General features: G+C 45.5%; 1 protein-coding gene and 6 non-coding genes across 7 annotated transcripts; 1 reads left to right on the top strand and 6 right to left on the bottom strand.

Moving 5' to 3' along the window:
• Positions 1-204: 204 nt before the first annotated feature.
• trnac-gca (transfer RNA cysteine (anticodon GCA)) lies at positions 205-276 on the bottom strand. The gene has a single exon. It is a non-coding gene; the product is annotated as a tRNA-Cys (tRNA).
• Positions 277-2,826: 2,550 nt separating this feature from the next.
• trnac-gca (transfer RNA cysteine (anticodon GCA)) lies at positions 2,827-2,898 on the bottom strand. Its single transcript has one exon. It is a non-coding gene; the product is annotated as a tRNA-Cys (tRNA).
• Positions 2,899-3,852: 954 nt separating this feature from the next.
• trnac-gca (transfer RNA cysteine (anticodon GCA)) lies at positions 3,853-3,924 on the bottom strand. Its single transcript has one exon. It is a non-coding gene; the product is annotated as a tRNA-Cys (tRNA).
• Positions 3,925-4,328: 404 nt separating this feature from the next.
• trnac-gca (transfer RNA cysteine (anticodon GCA)) lies at positions 4,329-4,400 on the bottom strand. Its single transcript has one exon. It is a non-coding gene; the product is annotated as a tRNA-Cys (tRNA).
• Positions 4,401-4,779: 379 nt separating this feature from the next.
• Positions 4,780-4,851, bottom strand: trnac-gca (transfer RNA cysteine (anticodon GCA)). The gene has a single exon. It is a non-coding gene; the product is annotated as a tRNA-Cys (tRNA).
• A 343-nt stretch (positions 4,852-5,194) lies between these two features.
• On the bottom strand, positions 5,195-5,266 carry trnac-gca (transfer RNA cysteine (anticodon GCA)). Its single transcript has one exon. It is a non-coding gene; the product is annotated as a tRNA-Cys (tRNA).
• Positions 5,267-11,426: 6,160 nt separating this feature from the next.
• Positions 11,427-18,474, top strand: lfng (LFNG O-fucosylpeptide 3-beta-N-acetylglucosaminyltransferase). The gene is made up of 8 exons (XM_030408789.1): positions 11,427-11,988; positions 15,325-15,373; positions 15,550-15,652; positions 15,745-15,898; positions 15,988-16,073; positions 16,188-16,353; positions 16,459-16,544; positions 16,905-18,474. The coding sequence occupies exons 1-8, from the start codon at positions 11,581-11,583 to the stop codon at positions 16,969-16,971; spliced, it is 1,119 nt and encodes a 372-aa protein (XP_030264649.1). The 5' UTR covers positions 11,427-11,580; the 3' UTR covers positions 16,972-18,474.
• The last annotated feature ends 1,056 nt before the right edge of the window (positions 18,475-19,530 follow it).

The following is a 19,530-nucleotide window of genomic DNA, read 5'->3' on the forward strand; positions in this document are numbered from 1 at the left end:
GGGAGCAGGTTGAGTTGAAATGTAACTCTGGACATTTTCACTGTGGCTGTAGATTTTAGCAAATCTGTGAAGAAAGTAATGAGCTAACAGATGGCGTTGGTGTGAGAGGCCAGTGTCGCAGAAGGCCCTGGGACACTTGTAGCACGTCTTTAATGTACATTCAGGACAATTTCAGTTTTGGATATATAATACCTGCTAAAGGCAAGGGGGCATCTGGATTTGAACCGGAGAGCTCTTGATCTGCAGTCTAATGCTCTACCACTGAGCTATACCCCCACATGAAAACATGTTTTTGTTGCCTGGTCATTGTCACATGACCAACATTCTCTCCTGATAAGAAATTCACACATAATAATATATGTAATATGAAACATGAAATGTTGCCATTTAACATATCAGTGCTTTGCAGAAACGTTCAGTGCCAACATGTTATCATCTGCCAGCAGGCTTGACACTGGAGGTTAAAGTTTGATGATTGGCTGCCAGAGTTAAGAATAAACACATTCATGAATGAAGGAGGATTATGATGACCTTCTTCTTCCAAAAAAAAAACAATACAGTCATCATAAAGCTCCACACTGGGGCTGTGTCAGGGCAGGTCTGGTCCTGGAGGGTTGATCCGGGGTCAGGCCTGTTTGGGCCCAGACTGATCTCAGGACATCTGTGGAGTCTGCGTGAGCGCTCGGACACAGACGACCTCCTATTAAACAGTGTGATTAGTGTGGCGCCCGTATGGAAGCCTGGGAGGGTGACGGGTCGGCTGCCTTCTGAGGGAGATTAATACAAGAGCGCAGGCAGGGAGGAGCACCTGTCATCCGTCTACTCAAAGACAGGCCTAGCGGGAGATCTAACAAGTAACTATGTTTGAAGTGCAGGGCGACCGCAGGGACCCTCGGTTCTATCTCGTGAGGAACGGCGAAAGAAAGCAGCGGCGTTCAGCTTGAATGTGTCCGAGAGTGAATGCAGTTTGGCGCGAACCTTACACCCTTCATGTAATTTTTCCAGATATCTGTAACGTGATCTCTTCTATCCCGGGTCAGGCAAACGCAGCATTGAGGGCCTAGCCTAACCTGCTCCTGTCATGGATGTCTCCCATGGGAAATCACAAAGCTTGTAAGCAGCGCTAATGCTACAGTTTCCCACGGATACTACAGGGGCTAAACAGGGCTGATACTCTCCGAGAGGTCAGCGACGAATCATGTTTCTGACGCCGGGGTGCAGATATTCGCTCGGTGTGAACAGGCTGGAAGATTTACATTCAATGAGAGCCTGATTTTGTACATTTACAGTTTGAAATTTTGTCAAAAAAAAAAAAAAAAGCGGCAACATGCTTAATCCCTGCTCCTTTCACAAGCTCCTGACAGTAGAACAAGGCCTCCGCTAATCCATTTAATATGAGAGGATCAGACCGGTTGGACCCACCACAAGGGATAAACTGCTGCTCTGCGGGGTGGAAGCTGCTCTGGAGCCGCGCCAGAACTGGTGCCAGGAAATAATCCCGGTATCAAAATGAGCGGATTCCCTCAGCTGACCAGGTCGGACGGTCTGGGAAGAAGGTGCGTGTTTACATGCACGTCTGAAACTACGGGTTAAAATACGCCATGTGGCGACCCCTGCTTAGCCTCGATAGCCTTTAATCCCGCTATCCTTTAATATTGTCATTTAACGCCTGTTTTAATTGCAATTAACGGATCACGGAAATACATAGCAGCTTTCAGAGATAAAAAGAAATAAAAAAAAATGGCAACATCTGCATTCATAAACCAAAAAGGACAGGAAAAACATCTGCTCTGAGTTCTTTTATTCTTACTGTCGCATGTTCAATCACTTAACAGAATGTCTTTGATAATTAGTGACTGTTTACCACATTATCTCTCGCTGTTTTCAAGTAATAAACTCTCCTTCACTCACATCTGTGTTTCATTGTCATGCCTCCTTAATTCGTCAGGCCTCCCCTGTTGCTGTATATCACCCTGCTCCCCGTGGAGCTCCCTCTCAGTAAACAATAAGCTCCTATTGAACTTTGCCACAAAAACATGAACAGAAATCCAAATGAGTCACAAAAACAACAAGTAAAAGGTTGAAAAAAGAGGGCGCAATTAACCTCGATCCTCTGAAAATGATTAATCCCGCTGGTTGCTAATGGACAGACATTAAAAATCCTAAACAGATACAGATGGAGGGAGTTGCAGACATGATTGACCTTGAGTATTTTAAACCGTCCGTCATTGTTCACGGGATCAGAGGAGAACATTGTGTTAAAGCTTCTCGGAAAAATTCAGGCCTCTCCTGACGGGGGATGTCTGCAGTGGTTGTGTGTTTCGGGATGCCACAAAGCCCAGAGGAGCGGGAAGTGAGGAGGTTTCTAAACAGATCCAGTGACAGGACGCTCTGAAGTGAGAGACCCAGCTATATGCAGCAATAAATTATGCTTTTTTTATCTTTTAATGATCAAGATAGTACAAAATGCTTTAAGATTAATAAAAGTTTAAATTAACTTTCCTTGTTTGCTTTTAAAACTGCTGCTTGAATTGTGCACAACCGGAAGAACTGTAGTCGAATCTGCCACTGAGCTACATCCCGTCATGGTAGCAGTGTTTTAGCATCAGATGCACATGAGGGGAGTTGCAGGAGTTTAAACTCTGGACACTCCGACGCAGAGTTTAATAGCCTGGAAATCCCCTCCAGCTAGTTAGAACTGAAGAAGCTGCTTCAAGAACACACGTAAAGTCTGATACAGTGCTTCATTGACATGAAGTGATTATCCAGTGATGTCTGTATACTTTACAAAGATGTCAAAGTTTTGGTACAGATCAGTCTCTGTTAAGGGGGCATCCGGATTTGAACCGGAGACCTCTTGATCTGCAGTAAAATGCTCTACCACTGAGCTATACCCCCTCGTCAAAAAAAGCAAGGAAAGAAGTTTGAGTACTACCATAATTTAAAAAATGTGTCATAGCAAATACATATGTAGATATGGTTGTGGTATACAGCTTAGTGAGACGGCTGCTGAGCAAAAGATGACCGTTCAAGTTGGCGTTTCCACATTTGCGAGCACAGAGACCCTGGATGTTCTTGACCAGCCGTTGGGAGAATTCACAGCTTGCTGCGACGGAACGAGATAAAACTCTTTGCTTCTTTTCTGAAAATGTTTGACTCCTGCACAAAAAGAGGGCTTTTTTTTCCAAAGGGAGCTGCATACATCACCGCTTTTTAAGTGTTTCAGCATTTTATCAGCATGTCCATCTTTAATCCATCCATTATTTTCTTGCATATGTTCACATTAATACAGTTCACTGGTTTGTTCCCATTGTCTGCTTTCCTATTATGTGATTTCTATAAGGCTTTCGATCTTGTTGGGGGTGAGGGGGCATCGGGATTTAAACCAGGGACCTCTTTATCCGCAGTCTACCACTGAGTTATACCCCCTTAAGAGTTAAAAACACTAAGGGAAGCAAATGACCCATTGGTACATGAACACATCGGGACATTTTCCAGCTGTGTTTTTGGCACAAAAAAACACATACTTTTGTTAAGACGTTGGGACAATCGGCAGCTGAAAACTTTTTTTTTTATACATTTCTTTTTACTAATTTCAGCTGTTAATGTGTCGAACAAAAGCCGGTGAGCAAAAACTGATCTTTTCCCAGCACAAGACAAGTGGTTTCTGTGTCTAAACGTAACTAGACCACACAACTCGTCAACTGTATGAGCATAACTGGATTTATTGTAATTGAACAGTATGTGGCTCTTCATTCATTCATTCATACACATGCTTCTTGTATATTTTCACAACAATGCTGCTTCTAATTAATTTTGCTTATGGAGTTCATCCCTGTGAATCTAAAGGGAAGGGGGCATCCGGAATTGAACCAGAGACCTCTTGATCTGCAGTCAAATGCTCTACCACTGAGCTATACCCCCTCATGATATTCTACAGGAGAAGAAGAGAGAGAACTTTCATAATTTCTATAACTCACATCAGAGCACATAGTTGGATATGAGCTCGGGGGTGTTGGTGGTACACAGCTGCCAAATAAAAGACATGGTGTTTCAACATTTGTATGTTTGAGATCACTGGATATTTTTAACTTAGACTTTGGGACAATTTCCAGCTGTGTTTGTGGCGACTGATAAGGTGAGAGAACCCATGAGGTTCTTCTAACGCTGTGACTGAACGTGACCAGTACAGCATGGTTGGAGTTGGAGCATTTCAGCATGCATATTCTTAACTCATCCACTGTTTAGTTGCATATTTCACAACAGTGCAGCTCAATTATTCTGGCATATCAATAGTTTCCAATTCATGTCGGTGACTCTAAAGGTGAAGGGGGCATCCGGATTTGAACCGGAGACCTCTTGATCTGCAGTCAAATGCTCTACCACTGAGCTATACCCCCACAAAATGTGCTGATAGTAAAGGAAGTAATAATATCACCGCCAAATATGATAAGTTTGCGTCTGTCATAGATGGTGAGATGAGCTTTGTAAGCATGAAAAAACTGGATACTTTTAACATGACCTCAGGACAATTTACAGCTGTGACAGATCCAGATAAGCCAAAACATGATGTAATAACATGACGGCAACCAATTGGCATTTGTGCCTAAAGCCGGCCAGACGACACAACTTATCAACTGTACGAGCCTCAGTGGGTTTCAGTACTTTCACAGCGTGTGCATCTTTAATTCATGCACTTATTTCTTGTATATTTTCACAACAATGCAGGTTAACAACTCTTGCTTATGGATTCTTTTCATCCTTGTGGATCTAAAGGTAAGGGGGCATCCGGAATTGAACCAGAGACCTCTTGATCTGCAGTCAAATGCTCTACCACTGAGCTATACCCCCTGTACAACAGGTGACCGTACAGGAAGTTCACAACTGACTCTGTTTAGGAGAGAGAACTGATATTTAACAGAGGTCAGTTTTATCCACATGGGGAATTTAAGAAGTGGTGATCTTTATTTTATTTCAGACAGTTGGTGAATATTCAACATAATAAACTCTTGGGATTGTACATTTGATGTGTCAAATTGATTTCAGATATTTCAGCTGAAGTACGGAATAGTGTAAGAGCTGCCCAGTGAGAGAGCACTGCTCCAGAAGGGCTTCCAAGTGTGTAATGACACTGAAGGAGCAATTGTGTATTTCAGAATGAAGCATTTTTGTTCACTTCCCCCTACTAAAGGTCAGAGGGCATCTGGAATTGAACCGGAGACCTCTTGATCTGCAGTCAAATGCTCTACCACTGAGCTACACCCCCTCATTTCGACAAGCGAAAAAATTAAGTTAAATAAGGAACAGATCCTCCACAGAAACCAGTTTTATCCAAAAAGGGATGTAAAGAGCTGGTGATCGTCCTTTTGTGCTTAACTTCTTTATTTCAGACAATCATTTCCATTGCGGTTGTTACCACTAACCCCTAAAATGTCTGCAGCCATTCAGATCTCCTTCGGGACGAAAAAAAAAAAGAGAAATTACACAATGCGTGCGACACCCACATAACACTCCGTGAGTGAAACCTCAGCAGTTTCCCACCGGAGCCGGAGCTCCGCTCTGCCTGCCGTCCCGTGAGAGTCTGACACATCAGACTGCCCTGTCATTTTCACAGTATCAGATCCCACAGCCCTATTCTTCCACCATAATACACACACACAAACACAGATCATATCTCTGCACCTCTTCACGTTTCACAACATAAAGCCCGGCCTGTAACTCTGGTTAGAAAAGACACAACACGCAGCCACTCTCCCCCATCGTATGTTTGGGGTTGTGAGGCCGTAGAGACCAGACTAGACTCGAGTCCTCCTAATTTAATATGTCGATCATTTGATGTTCCCAGAACAACAAGAGCCGGCACAAAGAGAGAGTGCTGGGAAGCATTAGGCTGACGGAGTGGAAGTAGGGCAGACCAGGGGGTGACGAGCAGGTCTGAACAGTTATGCAAATGGCTTGTGTACGCCTGGTTATGGAGAAGAGAGTGAAAAAGGGGAACAATTATGACGGGAGGAGGGGGGCGCTTTAAAATAGGACATCAACCACCGAGTTTCCTGTTTTCATTGGATCTGCAGAGTCGTGTTTTTTTCTCCTCGGCAGCGGAGATTGTCCCTCGCCTCAGAGTGCCGAGCTCGTTTATTTAGCCAAGAAATTTAGAGTAAACTTCGTTGCTACTGATACATCCTCTGACAAATTCGAGAGTCGGCCGACTCCCACATGGTTGTTTTACATTTAGAACAAACTCTTTACGTGTCATGTCCTATGACAACAGAGGAAAACAAAGTCGTACTACAGTAAATGTAAAAAGTAGTTTAAAGTTATATTTGCATGTATGTATATTAACTGTATACTACAAGAATTGACCAATCCAAAGTCCCGCCCCCCCACTTAGTTACTGCTGCTGGGTTGGACAGGCCTGACAAAAAGAAACATGGCGACGCTGGTCCCGTTAAGCCTGATGCCACAGTGATTATTTGATCATTTCTAGCAGTCAGATGATATAGCATCAACCCCAACAGCACACATATACCTCGCGGACTTTGGCAAGAATCTCACGGCAAGATGTTGACCAAGTACCTCGGACTGAGTACTGATTATGCGCAGTGCCTCGCCAATGGCTCACACATTTCATGCATCTTGATGAGAAGAGGGGCACAACAAACTATTTAAAGCACCTCAATGGCTCCTGTGTCTCCTCTTTGTCTGCTTTGACCTCCCATTGTGCGTCCCAGCAAGGTATCTATGCAGCCGGCGCAGACAAAAAGACACTGTGCACTGGTCGGGCAAAAAAATGATCGTTTAACCCGACACAAGGGGCCTTTTCATAGGCTGATTTTGGGACATGCAACCATCGACCTCCTGGCCCTTAAATTTACATTCTGATATGGGAATAACTCAAAGTTGTCAACAGCTTTTAGAGGTCCCTTGAGCTCAGTGAGCGCTTGGTGGAAATATAAACCTGAGGGGTCTCCAGTGAATATCTAGTTTCCAGCAACAATATGTGGTTTTGTACAGTGTGGAGAGACGTCCGTGCTGTTGTGAAACAAAGACAAATATCCATCTGACTTAACAAGGCTGCCGTTTCTGACCCGATGATCTTTATGGCTCCAGTTATTGAATGGAGGAAAATTATGTTCGACATGTCCGGGCATGCCAGGATGCAACCTGACACTCCTAAGGCTCCTGGTTGATCATTTACAGTTGGAGATTCAGGTCTGCATTCATTCAGCTTGGAGAGTTTTTAAGCAAACCAAAAGCAGGATTTTGCTCTCAGCTTGTTTCCACGCAGCTCTGTGTGTACGTGAATCAGCCCCAAGTCCATTCAGTCATATGGGATTCCTACAGTCTCTGTCTGATGTGTTTTGGGGCATTGTTTCCTTTACCTCAGCTAAGATGATAATCGTATTCCCTGTTTTCTCGGTTTGTTGCGTTCACCTGAAGGAGCTCGATCCAGGCCGATGGGAACTCTCCCTGCAGATCAATAAGGGCGGGTCATATTTATTTGTCTCTGGAAGCAGACGAAGCGTTCTCAGCCGCGGTCCTCGGAGAGCTTCCTCTAAAGTTGCACGCGGAGGGGGAAACCGAAGCCGAGTTCTGAGGAGGACGCCCGGTTCCCCCGGCTCTCACTTCTGGTGTGACCTGTAATCCCATCAGAGCTAGTGTGTCCATACTGGGAAAATAAACAGAGCTGGAGAGTGATCCCGCCGCCCAGCTCCCACTGATCTTCACAGGGTAGAGCCATTTATACGTAATTATAGCTCTTGTTTACATGTAGGCTCAGGCATTTAATACGAGACACTCAGGAAGAATCCATCATGTTTGACTGACAACAAATAAACAAGGCGTCTGATGAGTTTTAACTCTAAAACAATGAATGCTGGGAAGTCTAACATGCTCATCTTGTTTTTTTAGAGACTTAGACCATTTTTACACCAAAAGCAGCGCATATGCGTTTTTTTTATGTGAGTAAACCAATAAAAATAGGTAATTAACTTCTTTCCCCTCGCCAGCCGTTAAGTCTGTGACAATATTTTACGGCAGTTTCTATTTTCTACTTTTTATTTCAGCCACTCTTCCAAATTCAATCCCGACTGAACAACGTCTGAGTTGCTAAAACTTCGGAAACGACCTTCAGTTCAACAATCATGAACCACCTTCACACCAAAAAGATATATTGTCATATGTACATATTTGCGAGTGCTATTAGTTTGGATAAACCTGCTATAAAAAAAAGCAATTGAGTCCTTTTGCACAGCTTTCGGAAGTTGAAGAAAACGTTATGATTTTTACATGTCAGATGTTTTTTTCTCCGGAGCGAAGGAGTGCGCAAGAAGATGTGCAGAACCCGAGGCCAGTGATAACGTTTTTGGAAGTTACTTTTTTTATATGCTGTACTTCAGTCTCTCTTTCAAACTCAACACCAAAAGACCAATGTTGCTTGAACGGGGGCGAATAGAACACGGTTTGCAGGCCAGCGTCCTTAACTTCAAAAAATGAGCGTTTCCAGCCAGATGTCACGTCTCCATCAAAGGAAAGTGACGAAGCTGGAACTGATAAACATGAAAAAAAAGTCATGTTACCCAGGAACGAATGCCGATTCTTCCATTTCCAACAGAAGACGAAAGCCATACGTCAATTAGTGTTAGTGGCTTTTTCTGACCGATGTGCCCGGGGTGTTTACTTAATGAGTTGCATGGACTCAACTCGACATTTGAAGTTGAAATGACCTACGTAGTTACATCAAGTATGTTCCTGCACTATGATTTTACAGTGCAGTTCACATGCTTTTTACATTTGGGAAGGTTGCCCTGAAACATTCATGTCACCCTACGGAGGCATGAGATATGGAAATACGTTGTCAGTTTCGATATATTCGTTTCGTTTGTTATAGTTTCGGATAATATTTTTGTCTCTGTGACACCTGTTGAACAAAAACAGCCACAACACAATGAAACAATTACGATCAAACACAGCAAAGTGCTTCAACGTCACCAACAAGTCGTCACAAGGATTAGCTGGACAGAGCTACACTTGAGTGAACACAGGATCTCTGGGCATTAGTTAAAATGAATGAGCACTGAAGAGAAAAATGTCCTTGAGAATATGATCCAAGAGAGTTTAGTTTGCGGGAGGTCTCAGACTCGTCCTCCGCAGCAGCATCTCAGATCGGAATATGACAGACTGGAATTCAGCGGACACATGTTTGAATCAGCGACTAATAAACAAGAGCTTCAAACGCTCCGAGGAACCATCCGGAGGAATGTCAGACGGACTGGAAATATAAAAATAAAAAGCCAAAGATGTGGCTTTGAGTTAATGTCTTCCATGCTGCGTTGGATCCATATGCGGGGTATCGAGTTGTAGCTGGTTGTGCACATGTGTTTCCACTCTGTCGTGTATCAAAGAACGAAGAGACACTTGATGTTTTCTTCTGGACGGTCGGGGCGCTCTTTACCTGCCATGTATCGTATATAATCAGCTTTGTATAGCTAGGATCTATAAATAGCAGATCCCCCAACATGCTGATACCATCAGCGGTGAAATCAAGCCCACTGCGGTGTTTATTTGTGGGTTTGTGGCCGCTGTGGTGAGGAAGTGGGCTTGTCTGAAGAAACTGGGTTTAATCTCACTGGTATTCAGAAGTAGTGTTTGTCGGAGGAGGAGGAGGAGGAGGAGGAGGAGGGGGGGAGCACAAGATGAAGTGGAGCTGTGTTCAAAAGGGACAAGAAAGTGTTTTTCTATCGGTGTCAGCGGAGCGAGCAAAAGGCTGAAGCGAGGGGGAGGTCGGAGCTAATACGGCTGCAGAACTTTTAACAACCAACATTGTTTCCACGAGTCCAAAGGAGCAAAAGAGAGTTTCCGAGGTGGGACGAATGCCCCGCAAGCCCGGCAGAAAGAGGCGGATGATCGGAGAAGAATGGGGGCCACAGAGACGGCCCCCTCTGCCTGGTTTCTGCTGCTTGCTTTTTAGACGCCTTTTCTGTGCACACTTTTTAAAAGGTGAATAAAAGAGCTTGTCAGGGGCGACAAAGCAGAGAGGTAACTCATGTCCCGCGTGCCAGAGCTAAAACAAAGAAACACCTGCGGTGGAAAACGAGTTTCTCTCTCGTCAAACAGCTCTCCGACTGGTCCAACTGCAAGTGAAGACAGAGGAGTTAAAGGATAAGTTCATGCAAAAATGAAAATGTCTCTCTTTATCTGCTCACTATCAAGCTGATGGAGAGTCGGTGAAGATTCAAAGTCCCCGAAACATTTCTGGAGCTTCGCAGCGATTCTCCTAAACAACCAGTGTTGGGGTACCACGCTACGAACTAAAATGTAACAGTAATATATTACTTTAAGCAGTAACAGAGTAATATAATCACATTTTTATGTAATATATTACAAGTCCCCATCTAGTTCAGTTGTTTAGGAGAACGCTGTTTTGCTGTGAAGCTCCAGGAAACGTTTTGCGTGTTATGAATCTTCACCGGACTTTCCATCAGCACGAGGGTGAGAAGACAATGATTCATTTTGAGGAAACTGCTCCTTTAACTCCTCTGTCTTTACTTGTACTTGCAATAGTCATCAAAATCTTTGATGGGAAAGGCAAACCTTATTTCCACTGCAGGTGTTTAATTCTTTCTAATCCTCGGGTTGCTTTCGTGGACTTTCGACATGAGGTGAGAAGATAAAGAATTCATTATTTGGGTGAATGTTTCCTTGAACTAGAGGCCAGACCTTGTAAATGTGGGGCGTGACTCAGACTTTGCCTCAAACAACGTTGACTTTTTTGGGAGTTTATCACAAAGGTGACCTCACACAAAATCTGGAGTGAGACTGTGTTTTCAGCTGCCTTTGTACAAAACAGAGCGATCTAACCTCACACTGTGGTTGTTGTTAAAATTCCCTCAGGTTATATTTAACCAGACATTCGTTTGATTCCCAACCGTCTAAATCTGGTAGGTTCCTGCGAGTCGGGGGGGCCCTCATTGTGGCTCCACCAGCTGCGCGTCGTCCCAGCCTGTCTTTCGGTGAGCGCCCCGGCAGCAGACGGCACTCGGTTTGCGAGAGCCAGAATTTGAATAACAAGTGTTCAGGAATGGGCCAACTGTTTAGAGTCCTCACAAGGTCAGCGAGGAACAATAGGGGCTGTTTTTTTTTTTTTTTTTTTTTCAGCTGTGTCCCAAACGGCTTCACAGGTTCCCACAGCAAACGTGGATCTCAGAGTGTGTTTGTGATGCAGGTGCGGCTTTAACACACCTTTACCTGCCGTTTTGTTTCCCTTGAGTCAATCTTTTACTCACACTATCTCTATGAGCCGAGCTGAACTAGTCACGGAGAGTTGTGACCACGCCTCTTTGCCGCGTCACTGGCCGGCATGCTGCGTTCAAGGACCTCCCATGAGGCGTGGCCAGCACGGAAGCTTATAAATGCCCCTTCTTTTCTATTCATCCATATGTGATTGAGCCATGCACCCAGACGGACGAGTCGCTTAAAAGAAAAAAAAAAAAAGCACCATATGGACTTTGCTTTGGAGTTTCGTCGCGCCGCTTCATAGTTTTTAGTCTTTTTTTTTTGTTTTTGTTTTTGGGTTTAATCATGTTGAAGAATAATGGAAAGAAGGCAGCCATCACTGTAGCCAGCACAGCCTGCGTCTGCCTGCTGCTGCTGCTGGTCGCCGTGCAGCAGCAGCAGCATCACCGCGCTCAGCTGGACGCGGAGCCGAGCGCGGAGCAGGACGCAGGGACGCGCGCTCTGCTCCGGGAGAAGGAGGAGGAGGAGGACGCGCCGGCGAAGAGCGGCTTCTCCGCCTACTTCACCAAGCTGACCCGGGGCCGCAGGGAGGTGGAGAGGCCCGCGCGCTCCCCCGCGTCCTCCGCCGACCCGCCCCCGGCCGAGGACATCGGCGCGGGTGACATCTTCATCGCCGTGAAGACCACCAAGAAGTTCCACCAGTCCAGGCTGAACCTGCTGCTGGACACGTGGATCTCCAGAAACATGCAGCAGGTAAAGGACCAGTGCAAACAATTCAATTCTTGAGATCAGTCATGCATTTGTGCGCAGGGAACCGTTGATCTGAGGGAATGGTGAGGAGGTGATGTGTGTTCCATGGCTGCATTGTTTTCCCCCCCTGACTCACTGCTGAGTTCCTCCAGCTCTGTCACTTTTTATTCTCCTCTGAGTGATGTCCCTGAGAAACGGAGGGGAGCAGTTTCAGCTCTCACTCTTCTCCCTCCCCTCTCTCTCCCCACTCTCTATTATCCCTCCTCCTCTTTGGGTGTCCCTGTGAATGCCCCCGGTGCAATGGATGCTTCACAGCACCAAGCTCCAGCGCTGTCCCCCTTCCAGGACTAACAAAGCGTCTTTCTGAAGGGGGAAGAAAAGCTTTCCCAGCCCCTTGTCTCCCCTCTCTCCATGGGAACGTGGGAGCCGAGTCTGGGTCAAGCTTTGCTGGAGGGATGGGAAAACCGGGGGGCTTCGTTAAGGGGATGCTTTGGGTGGGGACAAAGGGGTGCATCTATAGGCAAGTTTGCGCCGGGAAGCGAGCTGCACAAAGACACGCTCGGCTGTAGTCAAAGTGATTTTATCCTGCACCCAGAGGCGTCGCATGTGCTTCTTTCTGAAGTCTTTTTAATTTGCCTCGGGCGCTGTCACACACAAGGTTCCCTCTCTCTTATCTGGTGCACCTCTGAAGTTTCCTCTCTCAGGAAGGATAATCCCAGGCTGTCAGTCAGAGGCAGATCAGACAGAGTCACCTGCAACATCTGCTCACGCCGCACAGGTTGATGTTAGCTAGTTAACCCATCCCGACAGAGCCAACAGCAGGGCTCGCGGGCTGGGAGGCAGCTGGCGGGGGTGGCTGCGTGGACAAAAAAAAAAGAAGGACAGACTGAGCCCACAATGCAAGAGGGAGTTCCTGCAGGAAAGGGTGACAGGTGGTCAGGAGAGGGTAACAAAGGACGGCCTTAATGCCAGCCATATGATGCTCCCGGGTTCCCACAATGTACATATGGCGCATCCTCGGTGTTCAGGTTTGATTCTCACGCTCAGCTGACGAAACATCTGCTGAGTTTGGAGTCGCTTTTAAAAGCACAGGGGAGAAAAAAGCATTGCCCCTGCGAAGACTTTGGGATTTCTCGCCGCTGCTTGTGAGATTCCCTTCTCCCGTATGCAGATGGAGCTGCTGCTATCTGCTGCTGTTTACATCAGAAGAGGGAGGGAAGATTATCTCAGTGATAGCCGTGTTGACACAATAGTGCCTGTGGCCTTCTTAATCTTTGAGCCCATTCAGAGAGTAAACAGCATTTATATGAAAAGATCCCCTCTGTGGCGAGAACCAAACAGGCAGACCCAAGTCATTTTATAACTTTTTTTTTTTTTTTTTTTTCTAAATCCAGCACCTCTTCCCCCTACAGCAGAGCTTCAGAAAACGAAATTGTCCGCGTCGTTCCAGAGCGTCGATCGGCCACAAATTGATCTCTGAATCTGGCAAGTAGCAGCTGCTTCCACCAGAGCGTGAATTCATTTTGCAGCTGGCACCTCCATCTTCATGGTGTGCCATGCATTCCTCTCTTAAGAGTATGATAATTAGCCAGCAACCCAACAAAGAGCGCTTTTAGCGTTGTAGGAGAAAACACTTGGCCGAGTGGTCGAGTTAATCAGAAGGATTCAGGAGCCTGCTCTGTGCCTGCTCTTCATCTTTTACTGTCGGCGCTGCGGCCACTCGAGCACTCTGATGTCCAAATCATTTGTCCTGATAGAAAAATGCTTTGAATTTCTTGGACAGAAGGGGGAAGTGTTTGATGGAGGGAGGGGAGCGATGCCCTTCCTTCCCGTGGAGCTGGAGACAGCCAGCCAGGCACCACGTTCGGCTCAGACAGGGCCGTGCCAGGCCTTCCTGTGGTCAGGAGCTCAGCCCCCCCTCCACCTCCTCCACCCTGTCCCCTCTTATCTCTGCCTCCAACTCTTTCTTTCTTTTTCGGTCGGAATTAGTATTCACCGAAAGTAACTGTTCTTTTAAGTTTCAGTTAAGAAACAAAGGCGGACTTTCCCGGGAGGTTTCTCTTTAGTTAACTCCTGCAGCTGTATGCAAATGCTGGCAAACATATTTCGAATTTACCCAGTGGAGACTTTACCCAGCATGAAAACTCACAGCATTGTTCTATTCAAGAGGCTCTGGTTGGAGGGGAGGAGGGAGGAGGGGGGGGGGCAGGATAGAGGGTGAAGTGGGGGTGAATGGCCACACATGGTTTTCGATTTACTAATCAGCAGTGAGACCCCCCTCCTCCTCCACCTCCTCCACCTCCTCCTCCTCCTCTCTCCTCCCTCCCTCTGTCAGTGCCCTGGCAGCTCTGGCAGCTGCCTCGGTGATTAGGCTGTCTATTCAACGGGCTTTAAAGCAAACAGCGCCCGCCTCTGATCCCTTCACCAGCGAAAACCACCACCCTTCCTTAAACAAATACAAGCATCGAGCTACATCTGCTGGGAGTTTGCTCCACAAATAAAAAGTTAGAAAGAATGAAAAGCATAAAAAAAAAAGTGGGCCCGGGAGCAACCGTGGTGAACTTCTGTCAGTGAGGGCTGAGAGCCCACGACCTGGCGTGTAGAGACACGTGGCGCTGATAAGGTCGCGTGATGCTCGGCAGGTGCTGCCTCACCTGAGGTGAAGAGTAAACAGACCACTGGCGGTTACAAAGCTCAGCGCCGGCGGCCTTTTCATCGTCACCATTCAGCAGCTCGCACCTGCTCGCTCTAATCTGCCCCCGCTCCTTTTGAAAGTGTGTTTTCCCGTCTCTTTGTTGTTAACTCCTTTTTATGAGTAGCTGCTACATTTAACAGGCGCCTGCAGGCTCGTGGTTCAATCCTTGAGTCTGTCAGTCATACGGCAGCGAGCACACACAGAGGATTGTGTTGCTTGGTTTGTCAGACCTGTTTGCTGCTGTTGAAGCCCGGCAGCAGGTCCAGCAGAGCGATGGGGGCTCAGCCGGGGGATGGGGCGCATGAATGGGGTGTGCGTGGGGGCGGACAGTCTGCCTCCTGCTTTGTTCTATGTCTGGGATGCTTCGGGACGGCTGCATAGTTGCCATGGAGAGAGTGAAACGCGGGACAAAAGGGCTTTATTAGAGCCGGGGGTTGTTTAACTCGACGTGTTTTCCACTGCATAAAGGACACGTCGATTGATGCTAATCGCACCGGGCTGGATGCGAGGGGAGGAAGGACTTTGGACGTCACTGTTGAGTGCGATCGTGTGATCGCGCCATGTGATCGCCCAAAGTCGTCTTGATTTTATGGATTTACAGAGCAAGCGCACTCATCTGTGTTGTCTCTTTGTTTTGTCCGCAGACGTACATCTTCACAGACGGAGAGGACGAGGAGCTGAAAAAGAAAATTGGTGAGTTTCATGAGGGGGGTTTCACGTCGGGGAACAGAGAGGCGCTTTGAGAAGCCGCATCAGATGTTCCTAAAAGATGATGAAAATTCTGCTTTGAGCTTTTTTTTCCCCCTTCTGTAAAGCACACAGAGCCTCCACTGACGGTGCTAAATATATTTCTTTTATCGTCGCCACAGGGAGTCATGCAATCAACACCAACTGCTCTGCAGCTCACAGCCGACAAGCTCTGTCTTGCAAGATGGCGGTGGAATACGACAAGTTCATTGAGTCGGGGAAAAAGTAAGAATCACAGACGCTTGATTTTTATTTATTTTGAATGCTGATTTCTTCATTAGTCTGGAGCTAATGAGTCCTCTGTGTCTGCTGCGTAGGTGGTTCTGTCACGTCGACGACGACAACTACGTGAATGTTCGGACTCTGGTGAAGCTCCTGTCCCAGTACCCTCACACCCAGGACATGTACCTCGGTAAACCCAGCCTGGACCGGCCCATCGAGGCCACAGAGAGGCTGGGCGACAATAAGATGGTACGCGGAAGATTCTTACCTTTGGTGTCAGATCATTTACTCTTGTTAGATCATCTTGTGTTGACAAACTTTATTCCGTGTCCTTATAGAAACCAGTCAACTTCTGGTTCGCGACCGGAGGGGCAGGCTTCTGTGTGAGCCGGGGCCTGGCGCTGAAGATGAGCCCGTGGGCCAGGTGAGCAATGGCAGAACATGGGAGATGTACTGGTTTGCTTTTCAAAATAAAAGCGCGCTCAGTCTCAAGAATAAGCAGCTCTTAACCAGATGTGTATTATTTCGTCACCTCCAGCGGTGGTCACTTCATGAACACGGCAGAGAAGATCCGCCTGCCCGACGACTGCACCATTGGCTACATCATCGAGTCGGTTCTGGGGGTTCCTCTGACCCGCAGCAACCTGTTTCACTCCCACCTGGAGAACCTGCAACAGGTGTCAAGATCTGAGATTCACAAGCAGGTGATTGGCTCGTCTCTTTATCCACAGGATGAAGTCATGAATCGGGTGTTTTTTTTTTGTTTTTTTGCGGTGATGCTCATATCCTGTCTGTGTTTTGTCCTCCAGATCACTCTCAGTTATGGGATGTTTGAAAACAAGAGCAACATCATCAATCTGAAAGGGGCTTTTCCTGTGGAGGAGGATCCATCAAGGTGAGAGACCGCTCTGTGTTTAAAGGGCAACTCCACCAGTTTTTACACGTCAAAGTCTGTTTTACAGGCGAAGAAAAGTAGCATAAAGCATTTTGTGTCTTCCTTTTCAAAACCTGCTGCCTACGTCACCCACAATGCAACTTGGCCAATGAGTGACATCACAGGGGGGAATTTATCAGATTACATGCAGCTTCTTCTGGGGCCACAAAAGGCTTTATACTACTTTCTTCACATACTCAGCAGTTCTCCACAAGACGTGTAAACTTAAAAAATAAAATTGGCGGAGTGACCCTTTAATGAAGTCTTTATCTCAGTTTTAAGACTTTTCAGCAAATCTAACTGGAACTCTCTGTCTTCCAGGTTCAAGTCTGTGCACTGTCTCCTGTACCCAGACACCCCCTGGTGTCCCCCCCAGGTTGCCTTCTAGGGCGACCGCTCCTTTCTCATCCTCGTCCCCGTCCTGCCTCGGTATCTGAAAGGCTCGTGGGGACCAGTGTTTGGTATCAGACCGCGCCGCTGCTGTATTTGCAGTCGTCTGCGGTCTTTAATAGTTTTACTGGGCTGCTGTGCGGCCCGCCTTGGGACTATATTCCTTCCCGTTCCGGAGCCCGGACCTCGTCTCCGGCTCTTGGCAGGAAGTAGCTTTCAGCGTTAAGCTTTGCAGGCAATCAGTTGAGCTTTGCGATGTATATGTTGCTTGTAAATGTATCTGCAATTCTCATAGAATGTATTGTCATATATTCAAGCCTTTTTTGCCAGCTTTTACATTAACATTCATTTTGTTTTTCTCGCTATTTTAAAAAGACGGTCTTCGTTCGTAGGCTTTTCTCACATTATAATTGCCGATTTTTTTTTTTTCTTGTTTCCCTCCGATGACTCCGGACAAACGCTCTAATATGAAGATTGTTGTTGTGCTTTTGAGTTAACAGTGTTATTTTTCCTCCCACAAAGCTGAGCTGGCAGTAGGCAGATCTCCAAATGCATCTGAAGTATATCAGGACGAAGCACTTTTTGATCATTCTTTTAGCGAACTGACCTAATTTACGTCCTTTAATGACATGCTTCAGATTTGTGTCCAAGCTTAACGAAAAAAAAGTAATGAATAACCCCTCAAAATCTCAGTATCTATTCAAGTTTTATGTATTTAATAAGACTCCTTGCATTTGTCACAATCAGGGAAGAATAACGAGTGGAAGAGATTTTGATTTGGGGGAGGGGGTTGCAATCAGCTTTGAAAAATGTATTTTTTTTTTTTTTTTTTTTTTTATATAATTGCACAGCTGAGTTTCAAAACGAGCTGGTATTTGCTCCTGGAAAGACGCTCACCTCACGAGGCTCGACGGCCGGCGAATTTAGCGACTTTTGTCTCGGATGTAAGCCAGTTGGCATCTAAAATAATAACCACATGTGTAATCTGAGCCACAGTCTATAATAGTTTGCACAAAAAGACTGATGTGCCTCCTGTTATTATAAAAACTCATGTTCTTTATTTACACACAACACACCGGCTGCTAACTGTCGAGGCCTGTGAGGTGAGAACTTGACGAGAGCAACGTCAGTGTTTTCCACATGGAGGCGTCTATTCCCTCTGTGTCCTCTCTCACCCATATTGGGTGACGCTGTACATCTTGATGACAGTATTGTGTACTGTGTTTAAATTAGTAGCGACGGTATAATGTGTAGAATGTAATTTTGTGGTTTACATACGCTTTTAATGACCTGGACATGTTTTTTTTTGTATTGTACTGCTTTGAACTGTGTTACATGACTGTGGTGTTTTGTTATTCTCCAGTATCTGGAGGGTCTGAGCAGTTCATTCCCAATACTGGCTTCTCAGGGATTATGAGCTGATCCTGGTATTAACTACCATGGGACCCACGGTGGGACCTAAAAACTTTGAATAAAAGTGCATAACCACTGAGAAACATTACACGCTTTGTCATGTTTTTTATTTGCCTGTCTTCTGCGTACCTTTTCATACTGCAAATAAGTACTTTTTTTTAACCTATTAAGTGATAAGTGACACTGCACAACCAGATTACATGTTGTAAAAAGGTACCCAAGAGTCATACTGGAGTCAAAGTCCAATTATTGTGTTAAAAAAAAAGTATATCAAAAGTTATTTACTAGCAATAAATGTACTTTAGTACGTTAAGTACACATATAAGTTGATTATAATTATGCGTTTGTACACACTGTGTAGTATACTATGAGGAAACCAGTTATTTGATTAGATACTCAGCATTGTTTTCTGTTTTTTAACCAGTGTTGTTATTATTATTTCTAATTAATAGATTAATAAAATGATTTGGCTCTTAGGTAGCATGTAATCTGCAAAGTACTCAGTAAGTTAAGTTATGAAATACATTTAGCAGGCTGAAAAAGTACAATATTTGCCTCCGAAATGTAGTGGAATGGAAGTATACATTAGCAGAAAATGGAAACACTCAAATATTAAACTTTTTTTTTAAAGTTACTGGTAACTTACTTCACTGCATGTCAGTGGGAGTTATAGTACCTTTTACTTTGAAACTTGTACAAAGGTTTTAGTTACTACTAGTTACCTTTCCTACAATAACACAGCCACATTTGCTAAATGTGAGGCTACAGCCAGCAGCCATGGCGGCTAAGTTAGCTTAGCATGAGGACTGTAAAGAGGGGAAACAGCTTCTTCCAAAAGTGACAAAATCCATAAACAAGCACCTCTTAAGTTCAGTAATTAATACATCATATATAGTCAAAAACAGTAAAGTGTAAAATCAACAGTTAGCAGTTTACACTCTTCTGTTCTGATGCTGTAAAACACAGAATAGTTGTCATTTTTCTAATTGCTTTCCTAAATTCCATTTTAAAAGAAGATGTTATTAGTCTGAAAGCATGCTGGCTGAACTCTAACAGACCCAGAGCTGAAGATCCATCACCAAAGCCTCGCATGGGAGACAAATTACTCGGAGCAAACATCCCCACCACAAACCATAATCACAGC

This window comes from Sparus aurata, chromosome 23 (genome assembly GCF_900880675.1).
Source record: "Sparus aurata chromosome 23, fSpaAur1.1, whole genome shotgun sequence".
In the NCBI taxonomy this organism is placed as follows: domain Eukaryota; kingdom Metazoa; phylum Chordata; class Actinopteri; order Spariformes; family Sparidae; genus Sparus; species Sparus aurata.